General features: G+C 62.8%; 1 protein-coding gene across 1 annotated transcript; it reads right to left on the reverse strand.

The window, feature by feature from the left end:
- Positions 1 to 1,711: 1,711 nt before the first annotated feature.
- LOC102455682 (signal-transducing adaptor protein 2) lies at positions 1,712 to 19,341 on the reverse strand. Its single transcript, XM_075903026.1, has 14 exons — positions 19,131 to 19,341; positions 14,167 to 14,238; positions 13,468 to 13,596; positions 13,322 to 13,378; positions 11,935 to 12,083; positions 11,369 to 11,500; positions 10,521 to 10,590; positions 9,667 to 9,769; positions 8,663 to 8,737; positions 8,080 to 8,199; positions 6,487 to 6,528; positions 5,271 to 5,348; positions 4,358 to 4,465; positions 1,712 to 3,847 (listed from the first exon to the last, which is right to left on the reverse strand). Exons 1-14 carry the CDS (start codon positions 19,230 to 19,232, stop codon positions 3,789 to 3,791), a joined length of 1,296 nt encoding a protein of 431 aa, XP_075759141.1. The 5' UTR covers positions 19,233 to 19,341; the 3' UTR covers positions 1,712 to 3,788.
- Between the last annotated feature and the right edge of the window lie 492 nt (positions 19,342 to 19,833).

The following is a 19,833-nucleotide window of genomic DNA, read 5'->3' on the forward strand; positions in this document are numbered from 1 at the left end:
GACGGCTCAGATTTGTTTTGCGCAAAAAAGCCCCGATGGCAAAAATGGCATTTGCGGAAAATCATGCCAGTCTGGACGTAGCCCTACTGTGCAAAGCCCCTGGTGATGGAGACGAGATCAAAGCAGCCCCCCCCCCTCCATTTGGCAGCTCCCCCAAAGGGGACACCATCTCTGCACATGGCTGCCAAGTTGCTCCCCCTCTTCCATCTCTAGAGCACCGGGCAGCTCGGGAGCGTGCGTGGCCTGATGCACTCAAGTGGGGCAGGGCGTGGGTTGGATGGACGCCGAATCCAGGGGCCCTTAACAGCACAGCTTCCGCATGGGCAGGCAGGGGAGGGGGCTGGTTAGGGGATTTCCAGGCCGGGCTCAGTCCTGCCCAGGGGGCTGGGAAAGGCTCCGGCAAGGGGAATGGGCTGGAATTGCACAAGGACCCATCCCCCCCGGCTATGGGCCAGCACTGAAACAGGGAGGTGTTTGTCCATCATGGTCCCCCTCCCGCCCACCAGCCAGCCTGGGGGGATGCAGCGATTCAGCAGGGACCAGCAGCCAGACGGGCCCCAGGGCTGCAGCCGACGGGCCCTGCTGTGCAGTAACTCGCGCCCAACTGCAGCCAAGCTGCTTCCAGCAACGCGACGTCAGCTCATTCATGGCACATAGCCCCCGGCGGGCAGCCGCTCATCCCTCCCAAAGCTCCAGTGACGCTGACCCAGCGTTCCAGCCTAGGCCAGGCCGGAGACCGCAATCCGAGCCTTTGTTACACAGACAAAGCGCTTGGTCCTGCTGGCCCCGGGGCGCGCTGCCGCCTGCTTTGGGAACACGCAGCCGCCCCGTCCGGCCAGGGCAGCCTTAGCGCACGGATCACTCGGCGCACGAGAGGGTTGCAGACCCCCCCACACCCCGGCCTGAGCAGGGGCCGTGCTAGCAGAGGGAACAGCCCTGAGGCTATCAGGCCGCTGCCCAGCCCGCATGAGCCCCCGCCGGGCCTCTGGAAGGCCCTTGGTACCACTGTGTATCAGCCCCCAGCCGCTGCGGACACCAGTAGGGACGCGGATGAGGGATGGGGCTGGAGGGTGCAAGGGGAGGCCAAGCAAGGATGTTTCTGCACTAAACCCCCAATTCCAAGAGAAGCGACCGCCACAAGCCCTGGAATCCTGCAAGTAAACTCCCCCTACCCCAGGGGTTAACGGCCTTCCCACCCCACATGGCTGTCAATCGGCCGCTGCCCCCACCGCCCTGTACTTTTACAGCCATGGTAACAAGCTTTCCTTAAGCACCTTCTCCGTGTAGCTCTAGCCTTAAGTCCCAGCGCTCTGGGTCCAACAGGGGATGGCCCAAAATTCCTCCCAGCATGCCCAGGGATTTTGGGTGCCCAACCAGAGACACACGGCACCTGCTTTTTCAAAGGGCTGACCCCCTCCCCCCTGTGATGCCCACAGGAATTTGGGGTAATCAGACCCTCTGAAAATCAGGCCCCAGCTGTCTCAAGTCGGGCACCCACAGCCACTGGGCATGCTTGAGAATGTTTGGCATCACTAGTGACTCACCCAAGGTCACACAGCATGACAGTGGCAGAGAGCGCCTCAAAGCCTGGAGCCCTGATACCTACCCCCCATGCACCCGCTCCCCTCTCTCCAGCTGCTGAGCACAACCAGGCTGGGCCTGCTAAGACAGGCCACTGGGGCTAGCCCCACACACCACCAGTGAGGCAAGGTGGAAGGAAAACAGTTTTATTGGCAACGAGAGTAACAATCACGCTGTACAAATCCCTTCCAAAGCTCAGGCCCCCCATGCAGCCAGGGAACCACCAAGCGAGTGGCTGGCAGAGAGCACCCCAGCGCTGCACTCCGAGTGCAACACCACTCCTGGCAGCATGGTGTACCCTCGCCTGGGCCACAGCCAAGCTCCCCCAGTCAATGCCTGGATTGGTCCGGTGCACAGGCAGGCCAGGATCTCTGGGTTCCGGCTTGTGGGGGTGAGCGGGAAGGGCCGGGAGGCGATTAGCACAGATCAGAGGAGGGCAGGGCATTGGGGGACCAGGAATGATTCATCACTGAAGCTTTAAAAGGGAATTGGACACTTTGCAAACTAGCGAAGCCCGGTGAGAAGGATGAAGGATTCCTCCCGCACGGGGCACAGTGGGGGGCTGCTGTTCTGGAAAATGATGGCCCTAAATTAGCGGATACTGCTCCAGAAAGCCATCCTGGAGCCACTGCGGATCCATCCGAAAACATCCACTCAGTACACAGCAGCAGCCAAAACCCGCTACCGGTGTCAGGATCGGGCTAGATAATCAGACAGAAAATACCATCGTGCCTCGTATAGACCCCGGCATGCCCTGCAGGCTCTTCGGGTTGCCCGATCCCAGGGAAGATACATTGGAAAAGGCACAGAGAAGGGCACCGAAAGGAGCAGAGGACTGGGACAGCTGCGGTAGGAGGCGAGACGGACAGGATGGACTTGGGAAAGACACACCCAAGCAGGGATAGGCTAGAAGTGTTATCTAACCCCGGCACCAGGGTCACCCGGTGACCTGAACAGGCTGCCAGTTTAAAGCAAACCACAGTATTTCTTCCCACAGTGCACAGCCAACCTGGGGAACTCCTTGCCAGGGGACACGATGAAGGCCAGACGGTTCAGCCAGGAGTCAGATCATTCCTGGGGGACAGATCCAGCAATGGGGATTAGCCAAGGTGGGCAGGGATGTAACCTCGTGCTCTGGGCATCTGTAGCCTCTGGCTGCCGGCAGCCGGGGCTGGATCACTCAGTAACTGCCCTGCTCTCTTCATTGCCCCAGGGGCACCTGGTGCTGGCAGAAGACAGGACCTTGGGCAAGCAGGACTCGGGCTGGCTGTTCTGGTTCCCGCGGGCCGAGGTGGGGGAGGGACCGAGGAGCACCCCGGAGTCCTGGGGAGCAGCGACAGGCCCCGAGAACGTTCCACATGCTCGGCTCTGATCGGCCCCTCCCTGCAGTACGAGCCCTGGGCCCCATTCCCAGCGGGGCCAGTGCCCCTCACTCCTGAGCTGCTGCCCAACCGAAGGGCTTCCTGGAGGCACAGCTCCGGCAATGCACCCCACTTTCACCCAGCAGGACTGCCCTGGGCTCCCACCGCAGACAGCTTTGCTGATGCCCCCAGACCGACCCTGCAGCCCGCCTGCTATTCTAGCCCTGGGAGGCTCTCTGGCCAGCCTGCCTCTGCCCCTCACTTCTAGCTGTCAGCCATGGGGGGGGGGCATCACCCCGCCCCCCCCAGCTCTGTGTTTTACCCTGCAGTGTGAGACACCCTCGGGCAAAGGAAGGCCCTTGTACATCTCCCGGCACCGCAGCCTGCAAAGGGCTGGTCTAGGCGAGGGGATTAGCCCCTCGCCCCCAGGAGACCCCGCCGGGAGGGTGGGAATCGTGTGGCTGTTCCAGGTGCCCCCCCGATTGCAGCAAGGCTGGTGGCAGCCTCTCTGGTGGCCAGATCGGCCCACGTGGCCTCTGTCCCTCCCTTCGGCAGCCCCTCTGAGCAATGGAGGGGGGCAGCCCTGTCCAGCCTGGGGCTCACCCAGCCAGGGCGCCAGCGCCTTTGCCCCTAGAAAATCACCGGGAAGAGCCCAGAGCTGAAGCTCTCGGGGGGCCGCCTGGGGCCAGTGGGGCGGAAGGTGCTGGAAAAGGGCCAGAGAAGCAGAGCCGGGCCTGGCTCCGTGACCAAGGCTGCACAAGAGCGGGGAGCGGTGCGGGGCCGAGGCTGGTGCCCCGGGAGGGCTGGCGCCCGTGTTCCCAGCTGAACCCTTCCTTGCCTGGCAGCTCAGTTCTCGAGGTTGGCCCTTCGCTCCTGGAGCTTCCGCGCCAGCTCCTCCGAGATGTCTGTGGGCAGAGGGGGAGAAGGCAGCTACAGAACCGGAGCCGGACTAGAGCCCAGGCCCGTCTAGCACTGGGACATGAAACCAGGGAGCCTGACTGGCAGTCACCAGCTCTAACCACTAGGCCACAAAGCCAACCAAAGCTGGGATCACAACCCAGGCGTCCGGGCTGCCGGACCCCTGCTCCTGCCACAAGGGCAGAGTAACCAGCACAGACAGTCCATGGGCCACCTGCAGCCCCACCCAGGCAAAGGGGCAGCTACCCCAGGGCCCAGCGATTCAAAGGGGCCTGGGGCTCCCAGCTGCCACAGCTGCCACTACAGCAGTAGCCAGAGCCCCGGGCCCTTTAAATAGCCGCCGGGATGGGGCTCTGGGGTCCGCCTGGCCCCGCCCCTTCTGACCATGGCCCGTCCCTTCTGACTGAAGCCCCGCCCCTTCTGACCGAAGCCCCGCCCCTTCTGCCTTGCAGAATTGGCCCCTCTCCCCCACCTCTCGAGCCACGGGCCCCACTGACCTGTGGAGAAGTCTCGAACCCAAGACAGGGCCTCGCGGGAGGAGCTGCCGCCATCCTTCCGGAGGTTGGGGCTGTTGCTAGGCACCCTCGTGCTCAGGTCTTTAGTGGCTGGGGATGGAGCAAGCAGAGCTGGGCATCAGCAGGGGAGCCCCTATCCCCCCCGCCTGTCCCACCACCCCAGCCCTCCGCGCCTGGGGGCAGCCCGAGACCTGCTTGCATGGGTGGCACTCGGGGACTCTTGCAGTGCTTTGTGGGGGTGGGAGGGGGCAGAGGACCCGGGCACTGCTCCTGGTGCCCCGGGGCAAGTCACGGCCCTTTTCTGGGCCTCAGTTTCCCCTCTGCAGCGCGCAGCTGGTGGTGCCGAGGCTCTGTGGCGCTCTCCCGACAGGAAGTGCCGGAGAATGGCCCCCCGCTGCCGGAGAGGTCTCGGCTCAGACAGCACCGATCTGCACGGGGCTCCCCACCCAACAGAAAACACCCTGGGGACTTCGGAGAGCCCCCCCCTTTTGTCTCCACTCTCGCTGCCTCCACTGCGGCCACACACCCCAGCTCCGAGCACGCCCTCTCTTGCCCCACCCTGCTCCCTGTGACTAGAAGGGGCGGAGGAGGGGAGCAGAATGGGCTTTGCAATGGGGCCCCAGAGAGCCAGCCCGCTCCCGTGGGGCCCAGTCCAACGGCTTCCAGGGCCTGCCCAAAGCCACGTCAGGCCGTGAGCGACTGCGGGCCACGCTGGGCTTATCCCGTGGACCCTGCTCCCCTGCGAGGGGCACAGGGACGCCCGCCAGCGCCTCCCCCACCTCCTCCGTGGGCGAGCTCTGGCAACACAACGGGGGGGGGGGGCGCTGGTGCGCAGAGGGCAGGGTGGAGGCGAGCGGAGGGCTCCGGCGGGGGCGGGGCATCCAATCAGCCGTACCTGGCTTTGCGGCTGGCACAGGCGGCATCTTGACCTGGCCGCCCCCTTCCCAAATCACCTTCACGCCGCCCACCGCGACTGAAAACAGAAGGGCAGAGGCTCAGTCCGCCGGCCCCGCCCAGCCCCCCGGAGCCGGTGCCTGCTGCCGCAGGGGACCCCCCACAGGAGCGGCCCCAGAGCCACCCCGAAAGCTGGGCTCCGGAGCCACGTGCCTACCCAGCCAGCCTCCCTACCTGTGCCCCTCCCAGACCCACAGCCACCCAACCCCGTCAGGCACCTTGGAGGCTCTGGGCCGGGGCAGCCAGGATGCAGCCCTGGGTCCCATAGCACGCCCCAGGCAGGGGTCTGGGCTAGAACCGGGCTGTGTCCAAGCCCCCGGCGGAGCGACGAACCGTGGGGAATGGAGCCCCCCACCCAGGGGCAGTCCAGGCCCCTAGCTCAGCACGGGGGGATTCCAGGAAGCGGCGTGTGCCAGCTGGTAACACCCGGCCTGCTGCCACTGCCACCCACCCTGCTCTCGCCCCCAGCTCGGGGCTCTGACTCCCATTCCCGGCTTTGCCCCGGCCCTGCCCTGAGGCCTGACTCCTACTTTCCAACTCCAGCACCAACCAGCAGGCCCTGCATCTGCTCTAACCGCTAGGCCTGGCTCTTGGCCCTACCCGCTAGGCCGAACCACCCGCGTCCTGGGCGGGCCAGGCTGCCGCTGCGGGTCCTTTCACCTCTCCCTTAGCGTCACTCAAATTCCTCTTCCCCCCGGTGCACTGGGATTCCTCCCCTTCGCCAGTCACAGCCAGGGAGCGGCTCCTTCTCCCAGGGTAGCTGCCCGGGGAGCCGTCTGCACTGAGGGGCCATTCGCTGTCTCCATCCCGGACCTCTGGGAGGCCACATGGGGCTCCAGGCAGAGCAGTGGACCCGACAACCCCCAGTGGGGGGAGGGGAACCCAGGTGTGTGTCGGGGGCGGGGGAGCCCTGGGCATATGCTCTATAGCTGTCACACCGACAGGAGGAATCGAACCTGGGCCCTCTGGAGCTCAGTGCGTAACTCTCTCCACCACCTGAACTCCAAGCCAGCTGGCTCTCGGCTACGGCCGTAGGGCAGGCTCCTTGCTCCCTCTGGACGTGGTCTCGGTGCCACGCCATGGGCAGCCCCTCCCCCCCCGGCAGGCACGTGGGTCACCCAGCAGTGCAGCCTCCACCCCACGGCCTGTGTACTCACCGCCGGGCAGCTTTGGCTTCGTTCCCTTGATGGCTGCCACATCTGGAAGCACAACAACAGAATCCTAGAGCACTAGGACTGGAAGGAACCTCGAGAGGTCATCCAGTCCAGCCCCCTGCCCACATGGCAGGACCCAGCACCGTCTAGACCACCCTGACAGATGTCTATCCAACCTGCTCTTAAATATCTCCAGTGATAGAGATTCCACAACCTCCCTAGGCAATTTATTCCAGTGTTTCACCATCAGGACAGTGAGAAAGTTTTTCCTAATATCCAAGCTGAACCTCCCTTGCTGCAGTTTAAGCCCCTTGCTTCTTGTCCTATCCTCAGAGGCCAAGGAGAACAATTTTTCTCCCTCTTCCTTGTGACACCCTTTTAGATACCTGAAACCGCTATCATGTCCCCTCTCAGGGTACGTCTAAACTACATGGCTCCGTCGACGGAGCCATGTACATTTTTTTGTTTGGCAAAGGGAAATGAAGCCGCGATTTAAATAATCGCGGCTTCATTTAAATTTACATGGCTGCTGCGCTGAGCCGACAAACAGCTGATCAGCTGTCTGGACGCCCCCCTGTCGACATGAAAGCCCTTTATCGACCTCCCCGGTAAACCTCATCCTACAAGGCATAACGGGGAGGTCGATAAAGGGCTTTCAGGTCGGCGCGGGAGCGTCCAGACTAGTGCGCTGAGCTGACAAACAGCTGATCAGCTGTTTGTCGGCTCAGCACAGCAGCCATGTAAATTTAAATGAAGCTGCGATTATTTAAATCGCGGCTTCATTTCCCTTTGCCGATCAGCCTACTCTACATGGCTCCGTCAATGGAGCCATGTAGTTTAGACACACCCTCAGTGTTCTCCTTTCCAAACTAAACAAACCCAATTCTTTCAGTCTTCCCTCACAGGTCATGTTCTCTAGACCTTTCATCATTCTTGTTGCTCTTCTCTGGATCCTCTCCAATTTCTCCACATCTTCCTTGAAATGCGGCGCCCAGAACTGGACACAAAACTCCAGTTGAGGCCTAATCAGCGCAGAGCAGAGCGGACGAACGACTTCTCGTGCCGTGCTCCCAACACACCTGTTAATGCCTCCCGGAATCACGTTTGCTTTTTTTTGCAACAGCCTCACACTGTTGACTCATATTTAGCTTGGGGTCCACTATGGCCCCTAGATCCCTTTCTGCAGGACTCCTACTAGACGGTCGCTTCCCATTCTGTCAGTGTGAGACGGATTGTTCCTTCCTAAGGGGAGTATTTTGCATTTGTCCTTAGTAAACTTCATCCTGTTTATCTCAGACCGTTTCTCCTGTTTGTCCGGAGAGAAGGGAGTTGGCGGAGTTGGGGTGGGGGCTGCAGACGGGGGCTTCCACTGGGGATACTTCTCTGGTCCCAGGGCCCGAATCCGTCCCCGGCGCCAGCCTTCTCCTCAGGGGCAACCCGCCCCTTCCACCCGGCATCAGAGATTCCTCCGAAGAGCCCACCCCAGGGTGGCCCCGGAAAGACACCAGGCAAGCAGCCACGTCGATGGTATTTTACTCACCCGCCCCCGGGGGCAGCCCGACCACACCCAGCCCGCAGCGGGGCCCCGGATCTCACCTTCGTCATTCATGTAGGTCTGGTCCTCGTCCTCCCTCTCCGCCACCGGCGGCGGGAGACGGGCTTTCCCCTGAGGGCTTCTGAAGGGGGGTGGAGTCAGTGCGTCCCCTCTGGTACCCCCTGGGAGCCAGACGGGCACAGGGTTAGGGGAGGGGCCCTGCCACACAGGGAGGCAATACAGGGCTCTGGGCGAGTCGCCCAGGTAAGAGCGCACTGACCCAGCTGGGGGCGGGGGGGACTGCAGGGCATGCGAGAAGCAGTGCGATGGGCACAGCAGACTTGTCCAATGCACCGATACGGCGGGGCCAACAGGCGTGAGGGCCCCGCTGCGGGGGAAGCGCACAGCACTGGAGTCCCAGCTGGCGGGGGCAGGGCACCGCTGTGGGGGAAGCTCGCAGCATTGGGGGCCCCGCTGGGGCTATAAAGGGCCTGGCTGCCTCATGGCCACTGGCAGGCCCGTAAACTGTGCTGGGGCCAGGCCACGGCAGGTCGAGGGGCCCGGCGTGCACCCTCTTCGCAGCCCAACAGCCCCACGCCCTGCGGGGACGAGCCAGGTCCCCGAGTGGCAGCCTGGCACATTTACCTTTGGGCTTCGGGCAGGGGGGCATGGACGGTTTCCAGACGTTCTCTCCATTCTCCTTATCGGTCTCCACAAACTCTGCAACACACCCCCGAAAGGGGAGTCAGAGGGCGGGCGGGGGCCTGGGCAGCCCTGGAAGGGCAAGGGGTAGGCTGGTGGAGGAGGGGATCCCTAGCTCTGGGAGGGGGGCCCAGTGTGGGAGGGGGGGCCAGCTCTGGGAAGGGAGGAGCCTGGCCGGGAAGGGCAGCCCAGGCTTGGAAGCAGACAGCTTCCAAGACGGGACAAGGCCCCCTCTGTAGCGGGACATGCAGCGCAGCACACGCGGAGATCACTGGGTGCTGCATGCATGGCCCGGCGCAGGGACGGACCCACGTCCACGCACCCTCCGGCCACCAGCACCCACATGCCCCAGCTGGCGTGTCCTCCCTGTGGGCCCTCTCCCCCCTCCCAAGCTACCTCCCCGTGTGCCCTCTCCCCCTCCCAAGCTACCTCCCCGTGTGCCCTCTCTCCCCTCCCAAGCTACCTCCCCGTGTGCCCTCTCCCCCTCCCAAGCTACCTCCCCGTGTGCCCTCTCCCCCTTCCCAACCTACCTCCCCGTGTGCCCTCTCTCCCCTCCCAACCTACCTCCCCGTGGGCCCTCTCCCCCCTCCCAACCTACCTCCCCGTGGGCCCTCTCCCCCTCCCAAGCTACCTCCCCGTGTGCCCTCTCCCCCTCCCAAGCTACCTCCCCGTGGGCCCTCACCCCCTCCCAAGCTACCTCCCCCACTTGCCCTCTCCCAGACACACACTGCCAATGCGTGTGCCCCCCTGGACCCACCCTGCCCCCTCAGGTCCCACCCAGCCATCTGATATGCACCCGCCCTTCCCCACTCCCCCGCTATGAGGATCACTCCCCTAAAGACAGCTGGCACACCCCCGTACTGGTGCCCACCCATCATGCACTGGTGCCTGTGTGTGCACTAGCTCTGCCCCTGTGTGCCTGGGGCTCACGGGAGGAGGGAACCTACCTAACTTCTCCGCGTAGTCCTCATCCAGGTGTAAGGGCACCAGGGTGTTCTTGGTGTTGGAGACGAAGTAATGCACCACGTCTGCCAGGGAGGAGCACTGATGCTGGAGGGAGACCATGTCAGACTCAGCTCTGGGCCCCCCTCAGGCCCCGGCCCCGGGGGGGTGGAGCCAGCTTTGGAGACCCCGCCCCCAGCCTAGCAGCCTGCGGGTGGCACTCCTGGCCTGCAGGGCTCCGTGCTCCTAGCTGACATCCCCAGGGACTGCCAGGAGGAGGCAAAGACAGTCACCCCCTGCCTCAGAAAGAACCTGGCCCAGCAGGCGCATTGGAGGGGGATCAGCGCAGCCGGGCCGTGACGGGGCCTCTGCCGATGCCAAGTGCAAGCCCATCGTAATGCACTTACCTGTGCAATATCCCCAGGGGTGAGGCGTTCCTTCCTGACCCCCCGCTGGCAGTCAGACCATGCCCTGCAGCATGCGGGTTGCCAGCCCCTGCCACTGCTATCCTAGCTGGTGTAACCGTCTAGGTAATTCTTATTCCTATCCCTGTGGCTTTGGGGGATCTCGTTTAGCCATTTGCCACATTATCACCCTGCAGCTGTGAGTTCCATGGGTTCATGATCCAGGGGTGAATGGGGGAGCACTGCTGGATGCTGCTGCCCGGAACTTTTTAGTTGTGTGTGTGTCTTAGGCTCTATAGCGCCTACAGAGAGTCTCCAGCAGCGGAAGTGATCAAGGCCTGGCTCCTAGGCCTGCTACTTGGTGGCTGTGCATCCCCGGCCGTTTGAACTGCCCGGGGATGAGCCCCCGGTCCCTGTGTCTGCGTAAAGTGGGGGTGCAGAACGGGCCCACTCACCGGCTGCTCGACGTCAATGACGTATTGCCGGCCCAGGCAGCTCACTCTGTAGTGCTTCACCACCGCCGTGCTGCAAGGGAATGGGGAGATTGTACCACTCAACCCCCACAACACGTGTGAACACAGCCCTGTGTGCACTAGGATCCCCACCCACACTAGTGCCAGGATTCATACTCCTAACCCCATGTGCACTACGGCCCCCCCACACACACTAGTGCCAGGATTCACACTCCCAGCCTTGTGTGCACTAGGGCCCCCACCCACACTAGTGCCAGGATTCACACTCCCAGCCTTGTGTGCACTACAGCCCCCACCCACACTAGTGCTAGGGTTCATACTCCTAACCCCATGTGCACTACAGCCCCCACCCACACTAGTGCCAGGATTCACACTCCCAGCCTTGTGTGCACTAGGGCCCCCACCCACACTAGTGCCAGGATTCACACTCCTGCCCCATGGGCTTCACCCCATATACTAGCATCAGGCCTGCCCCCTTCCAGCCCTGAAGCCTCCCCCCAGCAGACTGCCCCTGACCATCCCCCCACCTTCTCACTAGGGAAGTGAAAGACTAGTCAAGTCGTCACTCCCCCCCCCGCTGCCTCTATGAGAAAGAGGCAGCAGGGGGGGAGGGATGAGGAGGGGCGGCTTTAGAGCGACAGTGCCGTGTGGAGCCGGGGTCAGCTGGGGACTCACTCGGCTCCCTGCAGCGCTTTCACCTTTGAAGTGTAGCCACAGCGCCGGGGCGCGGCTCCTTTATCGACTAATCGAATGGTCGATGCAAATTACACCGACTATTCGACGAGCCAAGTCATGGAAATCTGCCCCCCCCCCCCCCCCCGCCTTCTCACCCATTCAGCATCTGGCGCGTGGTCACCGAGATGCTCTTCCCGTCACCCCCCGGGCGCAGCAGCATGTTGCCGCAATCCGGGTTCCTCTCCAGCAGCACCTGGGCCTCTGTCCTGGAGACCTTGAAATAGCAGCTGGGAAACGCAGGCCAAAGGAGAGACCCAGTGAACATGCCGGGCCCTCCCTGCAGGACTCAGACCCACCCAGGGCCTGGAGCCTTGGAGAGGGGGGCAGCTCTGAGACCGCCAGCTACCAACCAGCCAACCCCCCTCCACCGCTGCTCAATCCCACCCCCACCCGGGCTGGCGCTGGCTTGGGCAGCCGAGGTCCCGGGGCCCACAGGGCGGTGGCTGCACAGGGCCGGCGAGAGCTGGACCGCACGGGCCAGGGGTTACGGCCGGGGGACGACCCGGGCTGGCCACTTGCTGAACCGGACACCTTCGGCGGAGGGTGAGATTCCAGCCTGGATGGGCCAGTCGGGGAGCTCGACTGCCCGGCCCGTCAGGACACCGGACGACTGAGCTGCGCCGGGTACATCAGCCTCCGCCTCCCACCGGGCCCCACTCACTACGGCATCTCCTCCACCGAGTCGTAGTCGAGGGAGCTGGCGGAGAGGCACTGGCTCAGCCAGGCCTGGCGCTCCTGCTCTTTGGCGAGGGCTTCGGACATCATGTAGATGTGGCCGGGCAGCAAGGTCAGGTTGGAGGGGACTTTCATCTGCAGGGACAGGGGCGACCTGCTGAGTCCCACCAGGCCGGACGGGAGCCTCCATCAACCCCTCCCGCTGGGGACCTTAGGCTGCTCCCAGCCCTGGCCCTGAGGCTGCACACCCCCCTCTGTGCCACCCACCAATCAGCCAGCAGCGGGGGCCAGAGCTGCACTGTCTCCCATCCCCCACCAGTCCTGCCACGGCTCCTGAGCTCCGTGGACTCAGACTTCCCCCCTGCTGAAGGCCTGCAGGGGCTGAATTTGACACGGGGCAAAGGGGCTGGGAATGCCCAGGAGCAGAGCCCAGGGTGGGCTCTAAGCACCCAAGGGAGACCTGCCATGACACATGCACAGTCTGGGGGAGGGGGCACAGGTGAATGGCTTTAGGTTTGCATTGGGCCAGCGGGGGCTGAAGCAGAGAGGGCTGGGGAGGACAGGGGTGAGCATGCCCAGGTAGGGACGTGCATGGGATGGGCAATGGTATGTGTAGCTGGGATGGGCGTGTGTAGCCGGGATGGGTGTAGCTGGGGTGGGCTTGTGGAGCAGGTGGGTGTAGCCAGGGTGGGCGTGTGTAGCCCCGGGATGGGTGTAGCTGGGGTGGGCTTGTGGAGCGGGTGGGTGTAGCTGCAGTGAGCATGGGGGCAGGTGTGTGTAGTCAGGGTGGGCATGTGTAGCCGGGGTGGGTGTAGCTGGGGTGGGCATGGGGGCAGGTGTGTGTAGCCGGGGTGGGCGTGTGTAGCCGGGGTGGGTATGGGGACAAGTGTGTGTAGCCGGGGTGGGCGTGTGTAGCCGGGATGGGTGTAGCTGGGGTGGGCTTGTGGAGCGGGTGGGTGTAGCCAGGGTGGGCATAGCTGGAGTGAGCATGGGGGCAGGTGTGTGTAGCTGGGTTGGGCATGTGGAGTGGATGGGTGTAGCTGGCGTAGGTGTGTGGAGTGGGTGGGTGTAGTTGGGGTGGTCGTAGTTGGAGTGGACGGGTGTAGCCAGGGTGGACAGGTGGAGCGGGTGGGTGGAGCAGGTGGGTGCAGCCGGGGTGGGCATAGCTGGGATGGGCGTGGGGGCAGGTGTGTGTAGCTGGAGTGGGTGTGTGGGGTGGGTGGGTGTAGCTGGAGTGGGTGGGTGTAGCCAGGGTGGGCGTGTGGGGCTCGTCTGTTTAGCAAGGCATGTGGGGCACAAGGACGGGACCGGGGGCCGGGGGCGGGCGGGCGAGGGGGAGGGTTTCTCATTCTAGCACCAGCAGGGCGTGCTACCTCCACCACGGTGAGGATGAAGCCCTTCCACATCTCCCGAGTCTCCAGGCTTTCGGCCTGCAAGGGAAACGCACGTTACTGGGGTAACCCCAGTGGGGGGGGGGGGAAGAGGGGGGCTGAGCCGCGGCCACGCAGACCAAATGCACCTTTAACTTCACTTCCTGCCCCCTCAGCTTCAGGCTGAGCCCCACCCCGTCGTCGCCGGCCCGGGGGCCGCTCCGCAGGTGGCAGTCGGTCAGGGACACGAAGGCGTCCAGGTCGAGCTCCTCCACATGCTGTGGGGGCAAAGCACAGATCGGTGTGGGGCAGGGCTGGGGGCGGGGGGTGCCAGCCAGCCCCGTTCCTGCAGCCCACTGCAGGGCGCCCGAGAATTGGGGCAGAGAGGTGCCCGCCAGGGAGCCCTGCCTGCCCCCCACCACTGTGCTAGGGTGGGGTGGGAAATAAAACACCTCTAGGTTGCTGGTTCAAATCCAGCCCTGCCCAGAGGCCTGGTTGACACCAGTCTGCTGGGGTCACCAAATCCGCCCCGATGGGTCTCCGGCTGGCTCCCCACAGCCGAGCAGGCTGAGAGCCTCTCATCCCTGGGGAACGGGGGGGGGGGAGGACTATTTCCCAGGTCGGAGGGATCGAGTCCCTCATCGCCAGGACAGCGCGGCGGACACCCAGCCAGCCAACCCACCCCAGACAGGACGCCCTCAGGGCCAGAGGCCAGTGGGAGGGGTGAGAAAGGCGGGCCTGGTCCACAGAGGTGCTGGGTGCCTCCAGGATCAGGCCCCGAGGAGAGAGAGCCGCTGCCCGCTCCCGAAAGGCTTTCCCACGGCCGCCGGGCAGCGGCTCCCGCCTACCTGCACGTCTCGGCTGGCGTTGTAGAAATACAGCGTGATGCCCCGCAGGCCCGTCCAGTACTTCTTAAACCCCTGCGAGGGCAGAGCAAAGAGGCGTCGGGGCTGGGACCGGAGGGGCTTAGCCAACGGGGGGTGTCCTTCGGGGCAGTCACCCAGGTGACTGGCACAAACACAGGCCTACTGAGCATGCCACGCACGGGGACCTGCGCACGGCCTGGCGTGGCCAGCTCTATAGCGGTCTATAGAACAATAGGGCCCACTCCCACCCCTTGCAGGCTGGCTCCATCTCAGCCCAGGGGAAGCAGCCGGTTCAACATCCCTGCGCCCGACATGCCAGGGCAGAGGGTCTGTCTCTGAGGAAGCTGCGCTAGTGATGGGCGCTAACTACTGAGTCCCGGTGCCCGGGCAGGGGGCAGAGCTTAGGGCAGGCCCATACTGTCCAGCTGGGGTACGCGGGAGGGCAAAGCCCCGAGGCCGTCACGCGTGGGCTGGTCGGGAGCGCTCAGGAAGGAAAGGCTGCCTCGTTCACCGTTTGCCATCAACAGGCAAGTGTTGTGACCCAAAATAAAAGTTCCGCTGCCCCCTCTGCCAGCAGGTCTGCACTGGCCCTTTGGCCAGCCGGCTTCAGAGCACCAAGAGGCCCTCGGGCGCTAGGGTTGCCAGATACCGTCACAAAAAATCCCAAACAAGCAGGGAAAAATTGGTTGGGCAAAAAAAAAAAAAAAAAAAAGAGGTCACTGCGCCTTTAAATTGCCATGCTTCTCACTCCCCCCTCCCTTACAGACACAGCCAGCCATCTGTCTGAGGAAAACAGAAAATACCAGACATTTTACATGTCCAATATTCTCTGGTTTTTTCCCCCAGACGGAAGGCCAAAATACTGAACTGTCCGGGTAAAAACTGGACACCTAGCAACCCTATCGGGCGCCAGCACGCCAAGAGCATGCCTCCTTGGGCCACTGCGTGCCGACATGCCATGCAGCCTGGCACATAGGGGTGTGCTGTCATGTCTGTGTCATGGGCCAGCATCGCATGTCAGTGCAGACACGCCACAGCCATACCAGTGGCGTGGCGAGGCCAGGACAACCAGGTGGGCCTCTGCCTTCAGGTGGGCAGGCAATGGTAGGGAGGGATGGAGATCCCTGGGGAGTGTGGGCAGGGAGGAGGGAGCACAAGGAGGGCTTAAATTGCAGGAAGGGAGGTTTAGGTTGGACATTGGGAAAAACTTCCCGGCAGGGTGGTGAAACACTGGGATAAATTGCCCAGGGGGGGTTGCGGAATCTCCATCCCTGGGGATATTTAAGACCAGGTTGGATAGACACCTGTCAGGGATGATCTAGAGGGTGCTTGATCCTGCCGTGAGGGCAGGGGGCCGGACTGGATGATTTCTTGAGGTCCCTTCCAGTTCCAGGTTTCTATTTCTTGGGTAACAGGAAGCAACATGTGCACGGTGTAAAGCAGTGAGCCCACTCAACAACAGTTCACCAGGAGCTGAGAACGATTGGACACATCTGCCCCAACAGCCCAGCCCAACCCAACCTCTGCCAGCTCAGTCCCCTTCAACTCTACTTTCCTGGCAAAGGCAACAGGCGCAGACACCTTTTTAATAAGACCGCCAAGGGCGACTGACCATTCTGCTGTACAAATTTGCTTTTTATTTGATTGCATGTGAAATACACATTTAAAGTCCTGCAGCTGGTTCATTATCCCTTGTTTTGCTAGTCTTTCTTCTTCCACAACATTTCCAATGTCGATATCTCTAGAGAGCTGGGATGTTTGTTAGTAGCCGGCGGGCGCTGCGGTGGCCGGCACCCGCACAAAGCGCACGGGACCTCGATGTTGGTGCACGTGACAAAACTCGATCCGCTCATGGATGGAAAAAACGTAGCGGGAACCCTGGTGACTGGGCACAAGTGAGTTTGAAGTCCTGGGTTTAACAGCTAGAGCAGCGCGCCTCGCCAGGGGGACCGGGACCCCTCGGGGACTGCAAGCAGGTTTTGGGGGGGCTGCTAAGCAGGACCAGTGTTCGACTCAAGGTAGAAAGCCAAAGCCCCACCACCTGGAGCTGAAGTCCAGGGCTCTGAGCCCCACCATCCGGCCCCCAAGCCAACGCCACAATATGGCTTCACGGGCGCCCTGGGGCATGAAGACCAGCTGGGCAGAAAACCAGTTCTTGTAGCACAAGAGGACAGACCTGGGAGTTAGAGCTGGGTTCTGATCCTGACTCTGGGTGACTTTGGGCAAATCCAGGGGTGGCGCACCGGAAGGGGCGGAGCCTCAAATGGAGGGGGCGGGGCCATGATGCTTCAGGCTTCCCCCCCACAGACCAGATTGGTCTTGGTGGTGGAGGAGCCCCTTTGCCCCCCCCCCCCCACTAAGCACCCATCCCCTGGAAGTGGGAAGAGACTTCTCATGCTCCCCCACCCCCAGGCCAATCAGGACCTGCATGCATAGCCTCCTCCCGCCCTGCCAGGAGCACGTGGCACCTCTAAGTGCCGCACGCTCCTTGCAGGGTGGGGGTAGGGTGGAGGAAACTTCCCGCACTCCTCCCGCCCCCAGGCCCTTGGGCAAGTCAGTGCCACACGCTGTGCCTCAGTTTCCCCATCTCTAACAGAGCTAATGCTCCTCACCCCAGGTGAAAGTAAGTGGCTGCACCCTGGTGCACAGCTCCAGCAAGAGCTGGCTGAGCTGCAGCAAAAATCAGCAGGGAGCTATTGAAAGAGCTGGCAGGGACACGGGTCGCACTAGGACAGTGTCTGTAAGAAATGTGAAGTTACTTTCACCGCTGCTCCTCATCCACCTTTGTAAACCACCCTGAGATGTAGAGCTGGGAAGGAGCGGAGAGAGAGCTGTGTCTAGGTTAGTCCCCCGGAACAAGTGGAGGGTCGCTGCCCACACCCATGGGACGATGCTGCTCTTTGCATCTCAGTCCCACACCCAGTGGGGGCCTAGAATTCACCCGGCTACTAAAGGGACCCCACATCCTCCCAGCCACCCCCAGAGAACGACGGGTCCTTATCCAAGGCCAACAAGCTGGTGAAAGATGCCTGGAGCAGACAGCTGGCTTGTCACATGGCATTCTGTCTGTCCCCTGACTGGAGGGGCGCCCCCTTGCCCCTCAGGTCCATGGCCTGATCGAGACAGCGTCTGAGCTGTGGTCCAGACGGCTCGACCGCTCGGGGGCCATCCATGCAGGCCAGGTTCCTGAAGGCAGCCCAGGCAAAGCGGTTTAAACAGCCCAGCAAGCTTCAGCGGCGGATTGTGCGTTGTGTTTGGAAAGAGGATCCCTACCCACGAGCATCAGCGCTGACAGCCCAGTCCAGGGCTCGCTTATGTCAATCGGAGTCTCTAGGACAGGGGCGGGGAAAAAGGCCTCCATGGGCCGGATGCTCCCCAGCCCCCAGGCCAATCAGTCTCCTCCCACCCTGCAAGCGGCTCAGCACTGAAAAGTCAACTGCCAGCTGTTGCTCAGCTGGCGGTCGACTCTAAGCGGGGCGCTCCCTTGCAGGGCAGGGACTTCGTGTGATCTCCCTCCCCCAGGCCCTGATTTACCTGGGGGCAGGGGGGAGCGTGCAAAGTCTCCTCCCACCTCCAGGGGCGCAGGTGCCTAGAGGGAACCGCCAGCTGTTCAGAACAGCCAGTGGTTCTCTCTGGGGGGGCAAAGACTTTACAAACTCCCCCTCCCCCAGTCCAATCAGGCTCTGGGGTGGGGAAGCAGGAAGTGTCCTGGCCCCGCCCCTTCCACCTGAGACCCTGCCTCTTCCAGGGCAGCCTGGGGCCACTTAAAAAAAAAAAAAGTGCCCCACTCCCCCCATCAAAAATTATTGCCCACCCCTGCTCTAGGATCAGACCCATCATTCATCCAGCAACCCCCAGAACGACCCAGGCAAACCGCACAGAAGGAAAGCACCAGGGAGCACAGCTTGGGCAGGAGGCCGGCTTGCCTGGGAACGGAGGCCGGAGTGCACAGACAAAGCACTTCCACAGCAGAGCTGGAGAAGTGTCACCCGTCTAGCTCCCCCAACCCCGGGATCGCGCTTGTCCCTTGTACACACACACCTGCAGGATTTTGCAGCCACTCCCACCTGGATTCCCCTAACACACCACTCAGGGGCTGCTATTTCTAAGAGCCGGTCTTGGTGAGAAAGCTGCATTGGTTTAAACCCGACCAAGGGCCAAAGGCAGTGTGGACAAAGCCGATTTCCGTGTAGCAAAGGTCGATTAGAAACGGCTTGAGCTAAACTGGACTGTGAAAAGTCTCACAGGGGTCGCTGTGTTGGTCTGTATCTGCCAAACCCACGAGGAGCCCTGTGGCACCTTGCAGACAAATGGATCAATTAGGGGCATGCGCTTTGGTGGGTAAAACCCACTTTGTCAGATGAACTGGAGTGGCGCGGAATAAGGGAGTTCATGCTTTGCAGTGCCCTGGTTTAAACCCATTCCTTGAAGAAAGCAGTGCAACTTTCTTGTCTAGACAAGCCCTTAGAAACAGGCGCAAGCCTGACAAATCCAGCTGGGATTTCTAGCACCCCCAAAGCCAGAGTTGTGACCAAGCCCCGGGAGGGAAACAGGGGCTGCCTGTAAGATCTGGCTTTGCATTTGATCATTAATCCGGATTAAGGTAGGAAGTGGATGGAGCAATTGTGTGCGTAGGCAAGCCCGAGCCAGCGACCGCGGGTGTTTCTAGAAGGCCTGTCCCCTTGGCATTGAGAGGACCCAAAGTTTAAGGGCAAGGCGTCCGGCCTGTGAAAGAGGCGGGCTGCAGAGTTGAGCCCTGAGTCGTGGGTTCGAGTCCGACTGCGCTAGGCTTTGGGATCGGGGACACCTCTAGATATGGAGGAGGGGGGCGAGTTTTTTTTCTCCCTGGTGCTGGCGGGTGGGCGTGGGAGGGACCTGGGGGGGGACATTGCTCGGCCTGGCACCCGGAGCCCAGCTCAGCCCCGGTCCCGCGGGAGGGGCCCTACCTTGTCCTGGGGCCCCTTCTTCTCCAGAAAGCCCTCGTAGTAGGGGGCGGGCAGGCTGCACTTGGGCTTGGCGGCCCGGAGCGGCGGGGACAGCAGGGCCATCGCCCCCGGCCCGGCGCGGGCACCAGGGCAGGAGGCTCCGCACTGCCCGGAGCAGGAAGCGCAGGGCGAAAAATGATCCAGCGGGGCCGGGCCCTCCCCTAGCGCACCTGATTGGGCCGCAGGTGAGCGGCCGGGAGCCAGGCAGCGGCAGGGCGCGCCCGCATCTGCCCGGGGGCTACGCCCCCCTCCCCGGCCTCGGAGAGCAGAACCCCTCCCCGGAAAGTACAGCCCCCCCCCGGCCTGGGAAAACAACCCCCCCGCCCCTCCCCCCCGCCTGGGAAAACAACCCCCCTGTTTCCCCTGCCCCCGCCTGGGAAAACAACCCCCCCCGCCCCTCCCCCCAGCCTGGGAAAGCAACCCCCCCGCCCCTCCCCCCAGCCTGGGAAAACAACCCCCCGCCCCTCCCCCCAGCCTGGGAAAGCAACCCCCCTGTTTCCCCTGCCCCCGCCTGGGAAAACAACCCCCCGCCCCTCCCCCCAGCCTGGGAAAGCAACCCCCCCGCCCCTCCCCCCAGCCTGGGAAAACAACCCCCCTGTTTCCCCTGCCCCCGCCTGGGAAAACAACCCCCCACCCCTCCCCCCCAGCCTGGGAAAGCAACCCC

The sequence above is a fragment of the Pelodiscus sinensis genome, chromosome 19 (genome assembly GCF_049634645.1).
Source record: "Pelodiscus sinensis isolate JC-2024 chromosome 19, ASM4963464v1, whole genome shotgun sequence".
In the NCBI taxonomy this organism is placed as follows: Eukaryota; Metazoa; Chordata; order Testudines; family Trionychidae; genus Pelodiscus; species Pelodiscus sinensis.